The following is a 21,087-nucleotide window of genomic DNA, read 5'->3' as shown; positions in this document are numbered from 1 at the left end:
ATCGCAAGTAGTTGAAAGGCAGAGGAACCCAGACAATGCAGACTACACAGAGGAAGGAGTGAGGAACGGGGGGAAAGCCGAAGACCCAGGGACTTCAGAGGCTTGGCAGCGGCAGGTAAACAACCTATGCTTTGCGCAGTGAAGGAGGAGGGCTCTGGCTCGCTGAAATCTGGACTCGATATGGCTCTGCCCACCTAGCGACCTACAGTGACAACTGTCAGGCTACTTCAGATCTCTAAGCACCTCTCCTCGTGTGCACACCAGGGATGGTTACAGACACCCCATGGGGAGGTCATGAAGATGACACTACTGTCCTCCACACTCTCTGACATGACTAATGGCCCTGCACTCCTTTCTGATCTGAGAAACACTTTTTTGTCCTAGAAGTCTGAAATCAAGGTTTATACCTCAAAACACTTCAGAAGGCTCTATGTCGATGTGGAGGAATGACGATGTTTTTTTACAACTAGCTTTTACCATTTAGAGACTTCAGTTTCTCTGCTATGACACAAGGCTGAGCTTCAAGCCGCTCTACTGAAAGCTTCCCGTTGCCGTGAGGCCACCTCGGCTTCATCGTTCCCTCAGAGCTTCCTGATCACGTCCGGTGTCTGACTCGTTCGTGCCCCACGTTAAGAAGCTGCAAAGCTGAGGGACTGAAGAGGCCGCTCTGAGGGCCAAAGCCACAGCAGCCCTCTAAGGGATGGACCTAGGGCAGGAGCGCGCCCCTCTCCAAAGCAGCAACTCATCCCTTTCAGGGACTCAATTTTCCCAGCCCTATCCGGAAACTGTTCTCCAGTATGTTAACTGATTCACAATTAATTAAATCATAAGCACCTCTAATACACTGAGACTAAGGTTTCAGTCATAAAATCCAACGTACAACCTTCAGGAACACACAGGCTGCTTAAAGTGAGGCACACCTTTACAATTTAAACGTTTTGTGACCATTAATCACTGTTGCTACAGTAAGTCTGGACCTGAATAAAATCATAAACATAGTAGTTTATCATAAACATATAAAATCATAAATACGAATGGTAACGTAAACATAAAGTTAGCCCTAATCCTCTGCGCAAAGAAAGCTGACAGCATCTTCCGTGTCATCACATGAATACACTGTTCCCACTCGGACCGAGGGGCCCTTCCTGCTCTAACCCTCCCGCCGGACCTCGTGGCGAGGACACGCCGCCCACCTACCTTTCGAAGTGCTGCTTCATCTGTTTGCACGCGTAGTAGCTCCCGTCCCTCAGGCTCCGCAGCTTCATGACTTCGGAAAACGTTCCCTCTCCTATTCTGCCGACTGTTTTATAGTCTACAAGTAAAAGCAACGGCACAGAGAAAACGTCTGTGTGCGTGTACGCTGCACTCCCTTCCGGACAGCAAGCCTGTTCACCGAGACGGCAGCCCACGCCGACATGCTGTGGACTGCTCCTCCAGGGTTCTGTGCCAGGGCTCCCCTGAGCACCGGGGAAGCTGCCGGCAGAGGCCAACTGGAGAAGAGGGTCAGGAGGGACAAACTTCCAGTTACAAGGTAAGTAAGTAGCAGGGATGGAACACGCCACAAGCGGGCACGCTCTAGCCCGAGCCGCGGAGCAAGGGCTCTGGCTGTGGGCCGGCGCGACCTTCCCCAGCAGCCTCGGAGCAAGCTAATCGCCAGCTCGGGGCCCTACGGAAGGTCCTGCTGATCTGCTGGGCTCCTACCATTCTTGCATCTCCTGATTTTCAGAAAGCGGCCAGCAGCTTCCCTGGCTTTGCTGCGGCCACCACCACCCACCACTCTGGCGCAGATAATGGTTTCACAGCCTCTAGTTCACTGTTAAATCCCCTCCTGTCTGAAATACCTAGAGCAGCGTCTGTTTTCCAGACCAAACTCCAACAGATGCTGGAATGAGTACCCTGAGGTAAGGTGCTGGGAACAAAAAGTCTAAAACATGCAGTCAGGTGGTAGACAGCAGGCTGGGGCGCTGGAGAACCTGGCATGCCCCGGCAAAGTCCCAAGTCCCGCTGCGACGACTACTGCCTCTCACGGAGCAATGTCTCCTGGGCCTGCCGGCCTCTGAAAAGTGGTGGGAAGGGGCAGGGTCATGGGGTGTGTTGACTACCGACCGCCCAGGCAAGAGATTTCAACACAACAACGAGCTCAGGAGAGAAATGCCACTTTGCAAGCAGAAATGGAAGGAACGAGAAAAACCCAGGCAGAAAAGTCTTACTGGGTTGAAAAAGCTTCTTCAGTCCAAATAATAGGAAAGTAAGACTGTAAAATAATGGTGACAGAAGCAGTCTGTGAGACTTCCCAGTTGCACAAATGGTTCTGCTTGACGCCAACATCACAGAAAGGCAGGTACTCCCCACCCCAACCAGGCCCCGGTTTCAGAGAGCTTTGAGAGAGGTCCCGGAGACTGGGATGAGACACAGAAAGCAAGGCCAAAGAAAAACAGGACAGCCTTTCGAACTATGTCTAGGAAAGAAACTTGAGTACAGAGCTGACCAGAAGCAAACAGATCAGAAACCTATTAAGCAGACCTGGTTCCAAAAAAGCCCACCATCTCTGGGTCCCAAACCTACATAAGCACAGAGCAGGCTTTTAAAACAGCACAACTCCAAAGGAGGCCATCCTCTTCAATGCCTCTCTTAGCTAGGACACATTTGTAATGCCTGTGTGAGTTCTGATTTGAAGAAACCAACAATAAAAGACACCATTTTTTTAAGAAGTGATAATGTTTTGTAGAAATATGTATAAAAATGAGAAAAGCCCTTATCTGTTAACAAGAAATACTGAAGTATGGCCAGGTAAAATGATAAGATGTGTGGGATTTGGTTTAAAATGCCCCTGTACATTCCCATTTGCCACTGTTGAACGTGTACATACAATGGGATAGCCATTTGGAGGGCAGTACCCGTTACAACTGAAAGACATTCATATCCTCCAACACAGCAATTCCAACTATAGAACTTATCAGGTAAAAAAACACTTGCTCAAGTAAGTATGATACGAGGATATTAGTTCAACATTATTTAATAAAGAAAAACTGATGCCCCCCCCCATGTGGAAATAGATAAATTACGTATGGTTTATCCATATAATGGAATACATTGAATATATTTAAAAGAATGACACAGATTAGAGGCACCTGGATGGTTCAGTCCATTAAATGTTGGACTCTTGATTTCGGCTCGGGTCGTGATCTCAGGATCGTGGGATCGAGCCCCACATCAAGCTCCGTGCTGGGCGTGGAGCCTACTTCAGAATTTCTTTCCCTCTGCCCTCCCCCTACTCTCTCCCAATCTCTCTCAAAAAATAAAAAAAGAAAAAGAAAAAGATAAAGAAAAAAAAAAAAGAATGACACAGATTATTCCCTTAAAGACAATACACTTAGTGGCTATCTCTGAGGGGTAAGGTTACAAGTGTCTCATCACCTAAGTTAGATATTTTCCATAATGAGAACACCATTTTATTAAAAAGTATCTCAGCTCAGCTCTTGATATCAGGGTTGTGAGTTCAAGCCCCACACTGGGCTCTACGCTGGGCATGGAGTCCACTTTAAAAAAAATCATCTTTTCAATCAATATTCAGTGACTTTAGTTACAAAAATTCAATCTATGCCTAATTTTTCAGAACAAACTTGCATTTGTCTGAGATTTTACTTACCTGTAAGTTACCAAATTAGCCTGCTACTGTTTCCTGAGTGCTGGCAGAAGACACAGCATTTTGCATCAGAGACAAAGGACTTTCTGACTCATGCTGCCCCAAGCATCAGCATAGTCACATTCGTTCCCCTGGCCCGAAGTCTCGTGGTGGTGACACGATGGACACAGATGACACGTGCAGGAGATGCAACAGACTGCTGGACAGGGGAGGACCCCAGGGCCAATGGCCTAGCACTTTTGGAACAAGCAGCACGGAAGATGGATAAGCCCTGCCATCGGGCGCACTCAGCACGTACTTGCCGGGAAGCTCAGGCCACAGAGCAGACCGCTTCCCCCAACAGTTCCTTACCAGGTTAGTACGTCAACCAGTTTTACTGATACAGAGTATTTGGTACGGTATTATTCTCAGCTATAAATATTTATATATATGTAATATTGACTTTAATGCTACTTTTCAGTCTTACTCAAAATAACAACCAATTTCAGTGTACGTTTTCAAATAGCTTCAGGCCACGCAAAATGAGAAAATTCTATTTGTAATTACATATTTATAGAAATTGGAAAAAATGCTTTTCCCCAAGGACAGCATCTCACCATGTCATTACCACTCAGAACGCCACAGAGCACCACCACGCCGTTAGCAACGGCCACAGGAGGGAGGGAGAACCGTGACTGCTGTGCCTCTGGGGGACGGTCAACAACTCCTGAAGGGGATGACTGAAGAAATAATGGTTAAAGCTGCTCACAAAAATTTATTTTCCGAAGATGATTTCTAGGGAGGGAGATAAAAAGCACTGAGAATATGAGTTGAATGGCGGACCCCAAAAAGATATGCCCTCGTCCTAACCCCTGGAACCTGTGACTGTTACGTTATCTGGAAGGTCTTTTCAGGTCTAGGTAAGTGAAGGATCTTGAAATGAGAACATCCTGGATTAGCCAGGTGGGCCCTCAATCCAGTGGCAAGTGTCCTTAAAAGAGACACACAGAGAGAGCAGAATGAGGGTTGCCAGGGGCTGGAGGAAGGAGAAATGGGGAACTGTGATTCAGCGGGTCTGCAGTTGTAGTCATGCCAGGTAAAAAAGTTCTGCGGGTTTGTGGTACAACAACACGCACACAGTTAGCAACACCCACACTTCAATGTTTATTAAGAGGGTAGAACGCATGTCATTGTTTTTCACAACAAAAACAACAAAAAGACAGACACACAGACATAGAAGACAATGCCATGTGAAGACAGAAGCAGGGCGCCAGAAGCCTCCGGAAGCTGGAAGGGGAGAGGAAGGACTGAGGGAACACAGTCCTGCTGACACCTTGATTTCAGACTTCTGGCCTCCAGACTGGGAGAGAATACATTTCTGTTGTGTTAAAGCCCCCAAACTTGTAATTTGTCGCAGCAGCCCCAAGATACACACAGAACGTAACTAGTATTTTTTTAATCTAAGGAAAACATTTTCATTAAAGGTAAATATTTTCCAAGCATAAAAATGGAAGCAGTCCCTCTGAACAGACTGATCTATTTGACTACATAAAAACATAAAACTCTAGCACCTGAAGAAACACTAGAAAAAACGGTTAAGTAAACTATGAAAATACCATACAAAGGAATGTTATATAGCAGATGCAGGGAGCACAGTAGCTCCGTAGCCTCTGATGGGGAGGAAACTTTTCAGATATATTATGAAACAAAAAGGACAAACTAAGGAACAGCATGTCAACTATGTTAACATTTGTAAAATGAAATGAAAAGAAAAGAAAGAAAAAGAAGAAAGAAAAAAAAGAAAAGTATACCAGTGGTATCTGGCAGAATGACCCCCCAACAGTGTCCATGTCCCTGGAACCTGTGAATGTTAGGCTACATAGCAAGAGGGAATTAAGACTGCAGAAGGAATTCTTTTTTTTTTTTTTTTAAGATTTTATTTATTTATTTGACAGAGAGAGACAGCCAGCGAGAGAGGGAACACAAGCAGAGGGAGTGGGAGAGGAAGAAGCAGGCTCCCAGTGGAGCAGGGAGCCCGATGCGGGGCTCGATCCCAGGACCCTGGGATCATGCCCTGAGCCGAAGGCAGACGCTTAACGACTGAGCTACCCAGGTGCCCCTAATGAGCTGACCTTAAAATAAGAAAATGATCCTAAACTTATTGGGTAGGCCTAATGTAGTGACAAGGTCCTTACAAGCAGCAGGGGATGGCAGAACAGACAGAGTCAGAGAGACTAGAGGATATGGAAGGGGCTATAAGTTTAGGAACACATGTGGCCTCTAGAAGCTGGAAAAGGCCTGGAAACAGATTCTCCCCAAAGCCTCCAGAAGGCACGCAGCCCTGCCAGCAACTTGCTTTTAGCCCAGTGAGACTCATTTCAGACTTCTGACCTCTAGAACTCTAAGATAATAAATGTGTGTTGTTTTAAGCCACTGAATTTGTGACAATGACAGCAGCAATAAAAAACTAAAAGACAGGGGCGCCTGGGTGGCACAGCGGTTAAGCGTCTGCCTTCGGCTTAGGGCGTGATCCCGGCGTTATGGGATCGAGCCCCACATCAGGCTCCTCTGCTATGAGCCTGCTTCTTCCTCTCCCACTCCCCCTGCTTGTGTTCCCTCTCTCGCTGGCTGTCTCTATCTCTGTCGAATAAATAAATAAAATCTTAAAAAAAAAAAACACTAAAAGACAGATACATTTATGCTCATCTCTACACAGAAGGAACTAGAAGGAACATAAGAAAGTGCCAACAGTGGTCACCTCAAGGGAGGAAATCCAGATGGCTAGGGGTAGGAGCATAAAGGAGACCCACTTTCACCATATAACCATCTATGCTTTTTATAGGTTATACTTTGTATTTGCATTGTTTTTTTCAAAAAAATAATTAATTGAAAACAATTGAAGGGATAATGGGATATTTTTCTCATGGTTCCTTTAAGGAAAATGGATTATGAAAATAAAACTGAGCATTTTCGTTTAATATCATCTTAAAGCAAATGGCAATCTATGAAATAAAAATAATTTACAAGAAAATTTAAAATAACAGAACATAAGGTACCACTTCACACCCACTAGAATAGCTGGGCTCAAAAAGCAAGCTAACAAGTGTTGGCGAGGATGTGGAGGCGGAGAACTCTGGCCCGCTGCTGGTGGGAATGAAAAATGGTACAGCCACCGTGGAGAACAGCTTAGCAATTCTTCAAGATGTTAAACAGAGGTACTTTATGACCTAGCAAGTCTACTTCCAGGTATGTACTCAAGAGAAATGGCCATTTTTGGGGCGCCTGGGTGGCACAGCGGTTAAGCGTCTGCCTTCGGCTCAGGGCGTGGTCCCAGCGTTCTGGGATCGAGCCCCACATCAGGCTCCTCTGCTAGGAGCCTGCTTCTTCCTCTCCCACTCCCCCTGCTTGTGTTCCCTCTCTCGCTGGCTGTCTCTATCTCTGTCGAATAAATAAATAAAATCTTTAAAAAAAAAAAAAAAAAAAGAGAAATGGCCATTTTTGTCCAAACAATAATCTGTACACAAATGCTCACAGAAGCATTCTTCACAACAGCCAAAGAGAAGCAACCCAAATGTCCATCAGCTACCAAGCCGATAAACAAAATATGGTCTATCCACACAGTGAAGTAGTATTCAGCCACAGAAGGAATGATACTCTGGCACAAGCTACATCATGGATGAACCTTGAAAGCATTATAAGAGAAGCCAGACACAAAAGCCATTTATGTGAAATGGTCAGAATAGGCAAATCCATACACACAGGGAGTAGATCAGTGGTTGCCGCGGCGGGAGGGGGGCGAGGAACGGGGAACGGCCGCTAATGGATACAGATGCTTTCTGGGGATGACGAAAACATTTTAATAGATTCTCATGATAGCTGTTGCACAACTCGGTAAAAAATGCCTAAAATCATTGAATCGTACACTTCAAATGGGTGAACTTTATAGCATGTAAATTATATCTCAATAAAGATATTAAAACAGACAAATCTGTGGCATTAGAAGTCAGAACAGTGGTTCCCGCTGGGAGGTGGTGTCATTGGAACGGACCCAAGGGGACTCCCAGGACACTGGTAATGCTGTTTCTGACCTTGGAGCAGGTTACATGGGCATGTTCACTTTATATGTAAGTGGACCCACAGTTCAAACCTGTATTGTTCAAAGGTCAACTTGGTCCTGCCGTTATATTACACCAAGACAGAAACAAAAGACAACCACAAAAACAAAGAAAGCTTTGGGCAATAGGGTATTATTATTTTAGTATTAAGACTATTCCATTAGTACATAAGGAAATCTGCATATGCTAAGCCAGTCTGCAGCAAAGACCATGACAGAAGCCAAGTCTCGCAATTGGCCTGCATTACAAGAAAGAAAAGCAGGGGTGCCTGGGTGGCTCAGTCAGTTAAGCATCTGACTCTTGATCTTGTCTCAGATCTTGATCTCGGGGTCGTGAGTCTGAGCCCTGTGTTGGGCTCCACACCCAGTATGGAGGTGTGCAGCCTACTTAAAAAAAAGAGAGGGAAGGGAAGGGAAGGGGAGGGGAGGGGAGGGGAGGGGAGGGGAGGGAAGGGGAGGGGAGGGGAGGGGAGGGGAGGGGAGGGGAGGGGAGGGAAGGGAAGGGGAGGGAAGGGAAGGGGAGGGGAGGGAAGCAGAGGGGAGGGGAGGGAGGGAGGGGAGGGGAAGGGAGCGGAGGGGAGAGGGGAGGGGAGAGGAGAGGGGAGGGGAGAGGGGAGGGGAGGGGAGAGAAGCGAAGCGAAGTGAAGCGAAGAGAAGGAGGGGTGGGCTATCAGACCGGGAAGGGCCTCCATGCATAACACCAGCAGGGAGAACTACCTTAGGGTGCTGAGTCTTCAGACTAGCACTTTCCAAATTGAGTTCCACAAAGCACTAGTACATCCCAAATCCTGATGGGTATTCCACAAAAGAAGGTTCCATGAACCATCCTATTTAGGAGCTGCAGGGTTAAATAAGGAGAACTGTGTTGGACTGCAGAATTCCTCAGTGCCTTTTCTTGAATACGTGGTGAGTCTCCAGGGTAAAGAAGGGCAATCGGGAGGGGTGTGGGATGCCTTGTTTCCTCTAGGCTTTGCCACATGTCCCTTTTTCCTTTGTTAATCTTGCTCTATGTCCTCTCATTGTAGTAAATCAGAGCTGTGAGTAAGACAGGTCCTGAGTCCTGTGAGTCCTCCTAGCACATCAGAGAAACTAGGGGTGGTTGTGGGAACCCCCTTCCCCAACGCTATCTATGCCACACTTCAGCCTACACGAGCTGAGCGTCCCTGGCGGTAAGACTACCTCACGGGGGATGTCGATAAAGATTTATTTACCAGCTATGCACGAGGTGCTGCAGATACAAACATCAATAAGACATAATCCCTCGCCTTGAGGACTTACAGAATGTCCCCATGCCCCTAATTTTGGGTCCTTCTCTTTTACACTCAGGTTTAGATAACATTAAAGGTCAGGTTAGGGACGCCTGGTGGTGCAGTCGGTTAAGCATCCACCTCTTGGTTTTGGCTCAGGTTGTGATCTCTGGTTCATGGGATCGAGCCCCATGTCGGCCTCTGCACTCAACGTGGAGTCTGCTTCAGATTCTCTCTCCCTTTCCCTCTGCCCCTCCTGCTCATGTGCTCTCTCTCTAAAATAAATAAATAAAATATTTTAAAAATAAAAAAATAAAGGTCAAATTAATAAGTTCCTGTGTATATTACTGAGTATGTGGTGCTTTAGATTCTAATCTCCTAGGACCCACCTAGTGGGCCTTAAAACAGATGTCTTTCCCCCATTCTGTACGCACCCTGCCCTCCGTTACAGAACAGCTCATGTCCCACTTCGCACTTCTCCCTGGAAGGCCATAAGCCCCTTAAAGGAAAGGTCTACGATCTGTTCTCTTTGTGCCCTGTACATACTCAACAAATTAATCTGAAAATGCCTGGCCATGTGCCTCTTAATCTAATATTCCTATAGTCCCCTGGACACATACCGCGGGAGGAACTTCATTGACAAGTGAATCACAAAATTATTACTATTGACTAACTGGCAACCAATCCTTTTCTATTCATCTCCATCTTTAAATGTTGAGTATCTCCAGGGTGCCAGGTTGACGCATTGGACTCTTGGTTTCAGCTCAGATCCTGATCTCAGGGTTGTGGGATCCAGCCCCAGGCTGGTCTCTGCACTCAGCAGGGTCTGCGAAAGTTTCTCTCTTCCTCTCCCTCTGCCCCTCCCCTCCCCCCCACCCCACCCTCTCCCTCTGCCCCTCCCCTCCCCCCCACCCCACCCAAGCACGTGCACTCTCTCTCACTCTCTCTCTCAAAAATAAATCTTTAAATATTGGTTATCTCCAATCATATTGCGAGAGACCTCTCATCTCCTAGGTTACCTCCTTTCCCAAGTCATACCATACATACAAATGCAACAGTGAGATGAAAAGGACAAGAAGGATAAAGTAGCCAGAAATCTCCTTAAATTACCCTCTAAAAGTTTTATAGTCCTTCGATAAGCTGTCTTTTAGGATATGTTTTTCCCAATTATATGCCAAGAAATGATGCATAAGGTGAATTCAGCCTTACCCACAACCAGGTCCCTTGAAACATAAAAAACACACAAAACCAAGCTAGGTGATTAGACTACCACTGTTGTGCAGTTACCGTATGTCAACCACCATTTTTAAAAATAAACTTTTAACTTTAGAATAGTTTTAGATTTACAGAAAAACTGTACAGATAATATACCTCATATCCAGTTTCACCTATTAACATCTTGTATTTGTCGTAATTGATGAACCCATATTGATACATTATTTTTTTAAAGATTTAATTTTTTTAAGCAATCTCTACACCCAACGTGGGACTCGAACTTACAACCCCAAGATCAAGAGTTGCACGCTTTACTGATTGAGTCAGCCAGGTGCCCTTGATATGTTATTATTAACTAAAGTTCATGCTTTATTCAAATTTCTTTAGTCTTTACCCAGTAGCCTTTTCTGTCCCAGGATCCCATCTAGGACATCACTTTACATCTAGTCGTATTTCTTTAGGCACTCGTGGTTGTGACAGTTCCTCTGACTTCCCTTGTTTTGTGACATTGACAGTTTTGAAGAGTACTGGTCAGGTATTTTCTATGATGTCCTTTTACTGGAATCTGTCTGCGTCTTCATCATTAGAGTCGGGTTATGGGTTTGGGGAAGAGGACCACAGCACTATGGTATCACACCGGCACATCGTATCTAGGGTCCATATATCAGCACGGCTCGTCACTGTTGACGTTCACCTCAATCACCAGGCTGAGGTCTTGTCTGTCAGGTTTCTCCCCTGTAAAGTGACTCTTTCTCCCCATCCCCTTCTATACTGTACTCTTTGGGAAAAGTCACCATGCATATCCTACACTCAGGGTGGGAAATAATGTTCCTCTCTGTGAGGATGGAGCATCCACATAAATTATTTGGAATTCTTCTATATGGGAAGTTTGTCTAGTCTCATTGATTTCATCATTTATATTAGTATGATAATTATTTCATACTTTGGGATTATCCAATAGTATTTGATTCTGTTGCTTAAATTGTTCCAGCTTTGGCTACTGGGAGCTCATTCAGTTGGTTCCTGTGTCCCTCTGACATGTCCCATCAATAAAGGGTTTGTTTGTTCTTGAGTATTTTCTTACTTCCTGGTACTACAAAATCCTGTGTATTTCCTGTCCTAGGATCAGCCATGTCTCCAAGAAGCCTTGATCCCTTTTATAGGAGAATGGTATTTATTAAACACCAAGCTTTGAGCACTAGGTGTCAGGCACCATTTTACACTTAATCATCTCAACAACCCCACCCAATAGGGTACCCTATTAGCCCTATCTTACAAATGAGGTTAAGTAGCCTGCTCAAGGTCACATCAATAAACAGTAGGGCAGGGCTTTAAAAGCAGGGAGTCTGACTCCAGAAGCCATTTCCTGACCACACTGCCACTGCTGTCCCCCATGAGCAGAACACCGCAAGCAGGATACAGATGAAGTCACACCAATGCACTTATAAGAGCACTGACCTTGGCAACAGATCCTTTTCAAAATAACTGGCTCAGCTAACAAGGTCCAAGAGAAAGGCAGAATTTGGGAACCCCACTGCCAACAATATAGGGACACATTCTTTGGTGTGAGGAACAGTGAAAACACAAACTCCAGTTGTCAGTGGCTTAACCCTCACAACCAACCACCAGAGTACTGTTTGGTCTCTCCTTATTTGGTAACTTTCAAACTTCTTTTTTTTTTTTTTTTAAAGATTTTATTTATTTATTCGACAGAGATAGAGACAGCCAGTGAGAGAGGGAACACAAGCAGGGGCAGTGGGAGAGGAAGAAGCAGGCTCATAGCAGAGGAGCCTGATGTGGGGCTCGATCCCAGGACCCTGGGATCACGCCCTGAGCCAAAGGCAGACGCTTAACCACTGTGCCACCCAGGTACCCCAACTTTCAAGCTTCTGATACAGTCAGTCCATCAGGCAATCTGGTCACTCAGTATCCCCTGATGTCGCCTATACTGAGCTGTAACCGCGTGCCTTTTACAACATTAGATAGTTGTTTTAACAAAGTGGGAACAACCAGCTCTTAAAACCTGTTAAAGCACATCCACTAGAATTCTAGCATTCATTAAAATGCTGAAAATGCCAAGTGTTAATGAAGATGTAGATTGAACAGATCTCTCGTACATGGATAAAGGGGAGGAAAAATGGTATAGCTGCTTAAGAAAACAGCTTGGAGGTTTCTTATAAAGTTAAGTATGCACTTACCATATAATCCAACAATTCCACTCCTAGAAATCTACCCTAGAGAAATGAAAACACAGAGCCACGCAAAGATGTGGATCCACGTGAGAGCGTTCATAGCAGCATTATTAACAACAGCCAAAAAATGGAAACAACCCACATGTCCACTAACCAATGAATGGATATATCCTACAATGGAATCCTACCCAGCAATAAAAATGACCAAACTACTGACAGAGGACACTATATGCACAAACCTCAACAACATCATGCTAGATGAAAGAAGCCAGATTCGAAAGACCACTCACATTTATAGATACATTTATGACACTTCATTTATATGAAATGCTAGAAAAGGCAACATTTTAGCAATAGAAAGCATACCAATAATCCATGGAGCCAGGAGTAGTGGGAGGAGATTGACTGCAAAGGGGCACAAGGGAACTTCTGGTGCGTGATAGAACCATTCTAAATCTTGACTGTGGAGGTGAGGCACTACCGTCTACATTTGCCAAAAATCATCAAACTGTACGCTTAAAATAGGTGAACTTTATTGTGTGCAAATTATACCTCAACAAAGTTGTTAAAATCAGGAGATTTCACATTTAAAAATTCAAGTCAGATCCTTACTTCACAACACACTTAAATATTGCTTAACATTGGTAAAAGGTTGAACATAAAAGTCAAATTAAAAGACAATATACTAGTATATTTACCAGCCCATCAGACAGGGATGGCCTTTTCACACAGAAGTTCAATGAAATCACAAAGAAGGAAGATCTAGAGGTGAGCCTAACCACACATTTTAACACGTTTACATCAAAAACTTAACAAAATGTAAAGGCAAACTACGATGAGAAAATATTTACAACAAATATGAGGACAGCTAACATATTTAATTATGAAGACCACTTACAAATAAGTAAAATACTAGTATCTCTCAAAGAAAATGGACAACTGGGCATAAGATGATTCACTTAAGAGATAAAAAGAGCAAAAGTAGGGAAATCTACTGGCACTTAAAGAAAAAAAAAAAGAGCTGTCTTTTTTTGTTTAATCCATCTGTCAAATTGGCAAAGCCTGAAACACGTGTATTCCACCAAGGAACAAGGCTGTGGTGAGGAAGTGGCCACGTGATATGGCACAATTAATGGGGAAATGAAATGTGCAGAGCAAGACCACTGAGAACATCCACTACCTTCCCTGGTGATAACAGGCTTCCTGGGGGAAATGGGATATGGTAGACTCTCACTTTCTTTCTTTTTTTTTTTTTAAGATTTTATTTATTTATTTGACAGAGATAGAGACAGCCAGTGAGAGAGGGAACACAAGCAGGGGGAGTGAGAGAGGGAGAAGCAGGCTCCTAGCGGAGGAGCCTGACGTGGGGCTCGATCCCAGAACGCCGGGATCACGCCCTGAGCCTAAGGCAGATGCTTAACGACTGAGCCACCCAGGCGCCCCTAGACTCTCACTTTCTGATTAATCATTCTGTATTGTGTGAATATTCTCCAGTAAACATGAATTACTTAAGTAGGAAAAAGATACTAGAAAGAAAAGACCCCATATAACTTTAGCTCAGCAATTACACTTCCAGGTTTCTACCCAATGATACCATCAGAGACACGAACAAAATTTATAGACAGTGATGTTCGCCACAGTACCATAACAGCAATAATGCTAAAAACTTAAATATCTAATATCAAGGAATGATCTAATAGTAATTTCGGCCATAAGCTGAAATATTATGTACCCATTAAAAATGATTCTTTCAAATAATATTTAATGATACAGGAAAATGTTCAGCCATAATTTAATGTTAAGTGAAAAAAGGATGGTAACAATCATACAAATATATATACACGCAAGAAAGAGAATGGATATAAATACGTAAAATATTTTTTTATTTTTTTTAAGATTTATTTACTTATTTTAGAGAGAGAAAGTGAGAGAGAGCACGAGCGGGAGGGGCAGAAGGAGAAGGAGAGAGAAATAAGCACTCTATGCTGAGTGCAGAGCCCAACATGGCTCAATCCCAGGACCCTGAGATCATGACCTGAGCCAAAGCCAAGAGTCGGACACTTAACTGACTGCACCACCCAGGTGCCCCCATAAAATATTTTTTAAGTATTTATTTATTTGAGAGAAAGAGAGAGAATGAGCACATAGGGGTGGAGGAGGGGCAGGGAGAGAGAAAATCTCAAGCAGGCTCCCTGCTAAGCATGAAGCCTGATGCAGGTCTCAATCTCACAACCATGAGATCAGGGCCTTGAGATCACGACCTGAGCAGAAATCAAGAGTCAAACACTTAATGGACTGAGCCACCCAGGAGCTCCAAAATACATAAAATATTGTAGAGTATCTATGTCTGGGTGGGATCAGTGAAGACTTTAATTCTCTTTATTATTCTTTTCTATATTTTTCAGTGTTCATAATGAATATATACTACTTTAAATGTGTGTGGGTATGGGTATTCTCAAGAACTTTAAGAAATCATTGAACTCGTTGGCTAACCTCCAACAGAAACATGACCTCAAAATGAACTGTCTTGATACTATAATAGCAGTTTAAAGGGAGACAGACATGAAGTTCATGGGAAGGATGAAAGTAATTGAAAGTTGGGCTACGGACTGAGGAATTCAATTTGAGAAGTGAAGAGAAATGTTACACAACAAATCCCAATTTATGTTTCATCACAGACAAGCAGACTTACTTAAAAAACAAAAACAAAACCAAATCAGTCAACTGCACACCTTAAAGTGGTTTAAGTACAAGCTCCCAAGTGTGTGCCAATATCCCGGGCTGACTCCAGCCCATCACAACAAGCAAGTGATAAATGGAACCCATGGCTCTGGAAATGGTCGTGGTAGATAACGATCATTTATTTCCCCCGTGACTCTTTCAACAGACAGAAGGGCTGGGTATAAAACAAGAATGACCGTCAGGGGAGAGAAAAAGAGAAACACCCTTATGAAAAAACACCTAGGAAAAGTAACTTCCTATTCTCTCCAACAGGATCTGGCATATTTTCACAGGTCTTTAAAGTTAGATGAGGAACATTAAGAAGTACGCAGAGCACAACACAAAGCTATGACGGGTTCAGAGCTGTCCTAGTGAAAAACAAAGACAAAAAAAATCCTGCCCCACATTATAGGGAATAGACAAAATAAACAGTCATCCAAAATATCCAAAAAACCACCCAGAGTCAGGGACAAAGAGATAAATAATATAGTTGTACGAAAGAGTAGAAAGAGGAAGGTAAATAAGACCATTTGCATTAAGATTCTATTCATTTTTATTAAACCAAGTCTTGTTTGCTTAAGTGGAATTTAAGCCTTATTTAATGCATGAAAATAGAGGTCAAATTCACTTTTTGTGAAAAGCGACACTTGTAATGCCCAAATCCAAACATTTATATTTAAGCACTGCTTCTAAAGATCTTAATCAAAAGTGTCTGCCCTCAGCTTAGGTCATGATCCCGGTATTCTGTGATCCAGCCACTGCTCAGCAGGGGGCCTGCTTCTCCCTCTGCTGCTCCCCATGCTTGTGCTTGCTCTCTCTCTCTCTCTCTCAAATAAATAAACAAAATCTTAAAAAAAAAAAAAAAAAAACGACCTTACGGGATGCTTGGGTGGCTCAGTCATTAAGCACCTGCCTTTGGCTCAGGTCATGATCCCAGGTTCCTGGGGTCGAGCCCCACGCTGTCGGGCTCCCTGCTCAGTGGGGAGCTTGCTTCTTCCTCTCCCACTCCCCCTGCTTGTGTTCCTTTTCTCACTGTCTCTCTCTGTCAAATAAATAAAATCTTAAAAAAAAACTTAACCAAGGCAGGTGACAGGCATCTGTCAAACTTAAAAAAAAAAAATTAAGTCAGGAACCTTCAATTACTTGGTGTGGTGAGGAAAATTGTGACCTGAATTACCAAATATCATGAAAACACAAAGGACATAAAGTTATTCATAACTCATAAAAATTTTTCATTTAACCTGTACCCTTTAATGAAGTAAATCCACTGCTAGGAATGTAAGCCACTGATAAACGTGAAGAATTACTTAAAAAATTTATTTTCAAACATCTTCATTGTTTGAATCATCCTAGCAAGTTATATATTTAATTATTAAATATATTAAATGGGATTCTACCATTTAGTCTGGGCTATCTGTTTAAGGGACAAATACATATTCATGCATATATATACATATATATACATTCATCTACATACATATATGTACGCATACAGAATGTGCACAGAAAATTTATGGGAGTACATCTAAGAAAATGTATCTTCTTTTTTTAAAGATTTTATTTATTTGAGAGACAGAGAGTGAGAGCGCACAAGCAGGGGGTCAAGGGGAGAGGCAGAGGGAAAGGGAGAGAGAATCTCGATCAGACTCCCCACTGAGTTCAGAGCCTGATTTGGGTCTCAGTTTCACAACCCTGAGATCATGACCCTAGCAGAAACCAAGAGTCAGATGCTTAGACTGAGCCGCCCAGGCGCCCCACATCTGAGAAAATGTTAATCAGGATTAACTCCGTCAAGCAGGGGAGGGTCCTGAGACTAACTTAAAACCTTTCACTGTTTCAATTTATCACAAAGCCAGTATTATTTTTACTTAATTTTGTTTTAATTTAAAGAGAAAAAGTTGGGGCGCCTGGGTGGCTCAGTCGTTAAGCGTCTGCCGTCGGCTCAGGGCGTGATCCCAGGGTCCTGGGATAGAGCCCCGCATCGGGCTCCCTGCTCCGCTGGGAGCCTGCTTCTTCCTCTCCCACTCCCCCTGCTTGTGTTCCCTCTCTCGCTGGCTGTCTCTGTCAAATAAATAAAATCTCAAAAAAAAAAAAAAAAAGAGAGAGAAAGTTGCTAGTTGATGCATCTATTTATAAAAACAGATGAGATGCACAATAGGAAGAGAAACTCAAACAGGATTATTTGAGGTACCTTGCAACTTTGATTCTATAAATATACATTTATGAGAGACATAAAGCTTAAACCTCTGCAATGACAACAGATGATTTTAAAAATTCTCTATAATAGGAAACTGTGATGCCTTCAGAATGTGTAGGATTTTTTCTCTTTTTATAGGTATGTTTTGAATAATCCATTAAAAAGTTCAGACAGTAAAAAAGTTGGCACTCCCACTAGGTTAGATAAGGGTAGATTTTTTTAAAGCAAGGATTTGACTGTCATTCTTTCCCCTTTTACACCTCCGCCTTCCATCCATGGGATAGCAAATAATAACTCATTTATAATTTACCACTTCACCAGGCGCTAGGATATGAGCTTTACATGGTTGATCTCATTTAATCCTTGAAACAATCCTATAAAATAGGTATTAGTATGCCTGTTCATTTTTTTGAGAGGGAGGGGGAGGGGCATAAGGAGAGAGAGAATCTTAAGCAGGCTCCACCATGCACAACGCGGCGTCTGATATGGGGCTCGATCTCACATCCCTGAGCCAAAATCAAGAGTTGGACGCTTAACTGACTGAGCCACCCAGGTGCCCTAGTATGCCTGTTTAAAACTGAGTGTGGAAGATTTTATTTTCAAAAGATGGCAGCTTCTAGATATCCCGTCCCACATACTTATCTTAGTATGTGTCTTTGCCACTCCTCCATCACGAGGTGGGATCTATGTTCTCTATCCTCCAATCTGGGGGATGTAGCAGAGACACTGTGACATTTCCGATGCTAGATCAGAGAAGGTAATGCTGCTTCCACCTCGCGCCCCTGGGATGCTGATCCTCAGAACCCAACTGCCTCCCTGTGAGGAAGGTCAAGCCATGTGGAGACGGTAGTCCCCTGGCTGACAGCCCAGGCTACAGTCCCAGTGGGCAGCCAGCACCCGTCGCCAGACAGGCGAGTGAGAAACTTGTGAGAGGACTCCAGCCCAGCCAAAATCTGACTGCGAGTGCATGAGAGAATCCAAGTGAGGCCTGCCTAGTTGGGTCCAGGCCACCCACAGAACCATGAGAGAGAATAAGATATTGTTATTTTAAGCCACTAAGTTAGGGTGATTTGTTGGGAAGCAATAAATAACCAGAATAATGAAGAAAACCAGTTTAAGAAAGGTCAGGAACCTGCAGGAGACTGCCATGTCTGCCTGGCTCTAACGCCCATGCTCTTAACAACTTCACTCTGTTTCTCCCTCTTCCCCACCACTGCCTGTGATGCAAAACAAAAAGGAGAAGGTGATCAATGATCAATACATCCCTAAACACTTGGGCAATGTCTAGAAAAGAAAGAAGAAATCCACCTAGAAAACTGTAAGATAAAGACCAACATGATAACCTAGCATTCCTGACCACACTCTTTGGCCCCAAGCTAGGAGTCCATTTTCCCAATTACTCACTTTTTCTATTCATTCTACTTCCACAACTCTGTCTCTGCAACTTCCTGTTCTGGACTATTTTCTCCACTGTTAAATATTTGCTAAACATTTAACTGATCAGGACTTACACCTGGGTAACAATAGGTTTCACCAATTCTCAGACAGGATTTTAAGGTAGTAGGAAGAATAAAGATGTAAGACTAAGCCAAGTAATTGAAAACTGACAAAACGGCCATCTAAAAGAACATATCAAATAAAACCTACTATATAATATATTTTTAAAACCCAAAAGCTTTAAAGGATACAAATAAAATGCAAGTATTTATATATGTAAAATATTTGTTTATAGTATGTATTTTTTATTACAGTATACAACATATAAAGCTTACATTAGTGTTTAAAAGGGGGGATGGGGAGGCTGGCTGGCTCAGTTGATAGAGCATGTGACTCTTGATCTTGGGGTTGTGAGCTCGAGCCCTTCGCTGGATGTGGAGACTACTTAAAAATAAAATCTTTTAAAAATAAATAAATAAAAATAAAAGAGGACATAGATACACATTTATGTATGCTTATATATAAATCTATAGATACACATTTATATAGAGAGACATATTTAGACATAAAAGTAACTGTAAGAGTGGTTGACTCTAGGAAAAGAGCAGGAAGGGTCTAAGAGGCAAAGCTGAATAAATGGAATGATCAAACGATCAAACGTAACTTCAAAACACTGAGACATGCTGACATCAGGCACTCTAGATGGGACACACTAAAAGGCACACATATTCTTGGCCAAAATATTTAAGCTAAAGCTAATCATGAGGAAACAATCCAACAAATCCAAATTGAAGGATATTCTGCAAAATACATGGCCTGAATTCTTAAAAAAAAGTCAAGAAAGACACATAAGGCAGTACACTGTGTCAGATTAAAGGAGACCAAAGAGATTTGACAATAAATGCAATTTGTGATTTTTGGCTGGCTCCTGAATGGATGTTACTGGGATAATTGGGAAAATTTGAAATATAGGCTGCATTTTGGATAACGGTACTATCCCAACACATTATTTGTACTGTGATTATGTAGGAGAATGTCCTTGTTCTCAGCAGATACTTGCTGAAAGTGGTACTCTCAAAAGATTTGGTGAAAATAAATACTGTACATAATTTAGAGAGTGCAAGTGAGCAAGCACACAAACAAAAGGCAAAACGGTGCATCTAGGTGAAAGGTTTACAAATATTCAATGGATTTTTCTCGCAACTTTCATGTAGATTCAAAAATTTTCAAAATAAAGAGTCAGGAAGGAAAAAAGGAACACAGTAAAAAAAAAATATGTGCATATAAGTCCACGCTATAAGTAAAAGTGTAAAGTCTTTCGTAGGCCTTGTATTCTAACTACAGCTTTGGGTGCATTAATGAAATAGATTAATATGTAAACAATATCTACCAAAAAAAAATAAGAATGTCTTGTAAAGGGCAAATGAGATTAATTATTTTAAATATCTTTGTTCCAGAATTTATGCCTTAATCAATTACCAACTGACACTTAAAAGTACAATACAAATTTTATATTGTAACTATAATATAATTTAATCTTTTTACAGAAAAAAAAAAAAAAAGCCCATTCTAGTTGGTTGCATTTGAATTGCCCAGAATCCACAAATCCAAGCATGGGTAAATTTTTTACCCGTCACATTTTCTAGGACTACAACCTTTCCCTACTTCCCAATAACCCTCACTTCACCAAAAGGTTGTTTCAAAATCCCTATAAAAAGAGTTCCCATAAAAACACAGCTGCATGATCCAGAAAATAAAACTGCCCAGCTTTCCTCTCAATTGTTCCCTAAAGCAATGTCACGAAAAGGCAGGAAACCACACGGTAACCGCTCACTACCTTACTGCCGAATGTTCAAGAATCCCAGTTTCAATCCAGCATTTTAAAACAACAACAAGACCCTCAAAACTGGTAATATAACCATGCACTAAATTAGGCCGGGGGGTGGGGGGGGGGTGGGGGAGGGACTCCGGAATACACTGTGAGACCCCAGCGCCCCCAGATACGCCCAGAACCCCGGGGGCGCCAGCTACTGACCGCCCAGGGAGGCTCGGGGTCCCCACACGGGACGCCCAATCCCTCGACCCGCCGAATGGCCACATAGGCGCGAAGGGGCCCGGTCCCTCCAGTCCCTCCCGGCCCCGCTCACTCTTCATCCTGGATACGGAAGCCGACGACAAGCCCTTGCCGACACTGGACGGAGAAGAAAGGGGCAGAGAGGACGGCCCCCTGGCTTCCACTCCTCTGAGGCAGGGTCCCAAACTAGGTCCTCCGCGCTGGCCCCTCGACAGAAAGCGTTAGGATCCGGCGGCCATGTTGTATCTCTGTCACCCTAGCAACC

General features: G+C 43.2%; 1 protein-coding gene across 5 annotated transcripts in view; it reads right to left on the bottom strand.

The window, feature by feature from the left end:
• Nucleotides 1-21,087, bottom strand: part of MOK (MOK protein kinase) — a 53,450-nt gene extending 32,363 nt beyond the window's left edge. For 2 of the 5 annotated variants that reach the window (XM_026515280.4, XM_057318643.1), the window contains exons 1-2: nt 20,896-21,087; nt 1,198-1,312 (exon numbers count right to left, since the gene is read on the bottom strand). In XM_026515280.4, coding sequence (XP_026371065.3) covers nt 1,198-1,312; nt 20,896-20,902 — 122 coding nt within the window. In that variant the 5' untranslated portion in view covers nt 20,903-21,087. Of the gene's footprint in view, nt 1-1,197; nt 1,313-20,895 lie in introns of those variants that run through there. The other 3 variants (XM_057318644.1, XM_057318648.1, XM_057318647.1) reach the window with 3 other exon arrangements.

The sequence above is a fragment of the Ursus arctos genome, unplaced genomic scaffold, assembly GCF_023065955.2.
Source record: "Ursus arctos isolate Adak ecotype North America unplaced genomic scaffold, UrsArc2.0 scaffold_25, whole genome shotgun sequence".
NCBI classification, from domain to species: Eukaryota; Metazoa; Chordata; class Mammalia; order Carnivora; family Ursidae; genus Ursus; species Ursus arctos.
The sequence above is the reverse complement of the archived record's forward strand: the minus strand, read 5'-3'. Positions and strand labels throughout refer to the sequence as shown.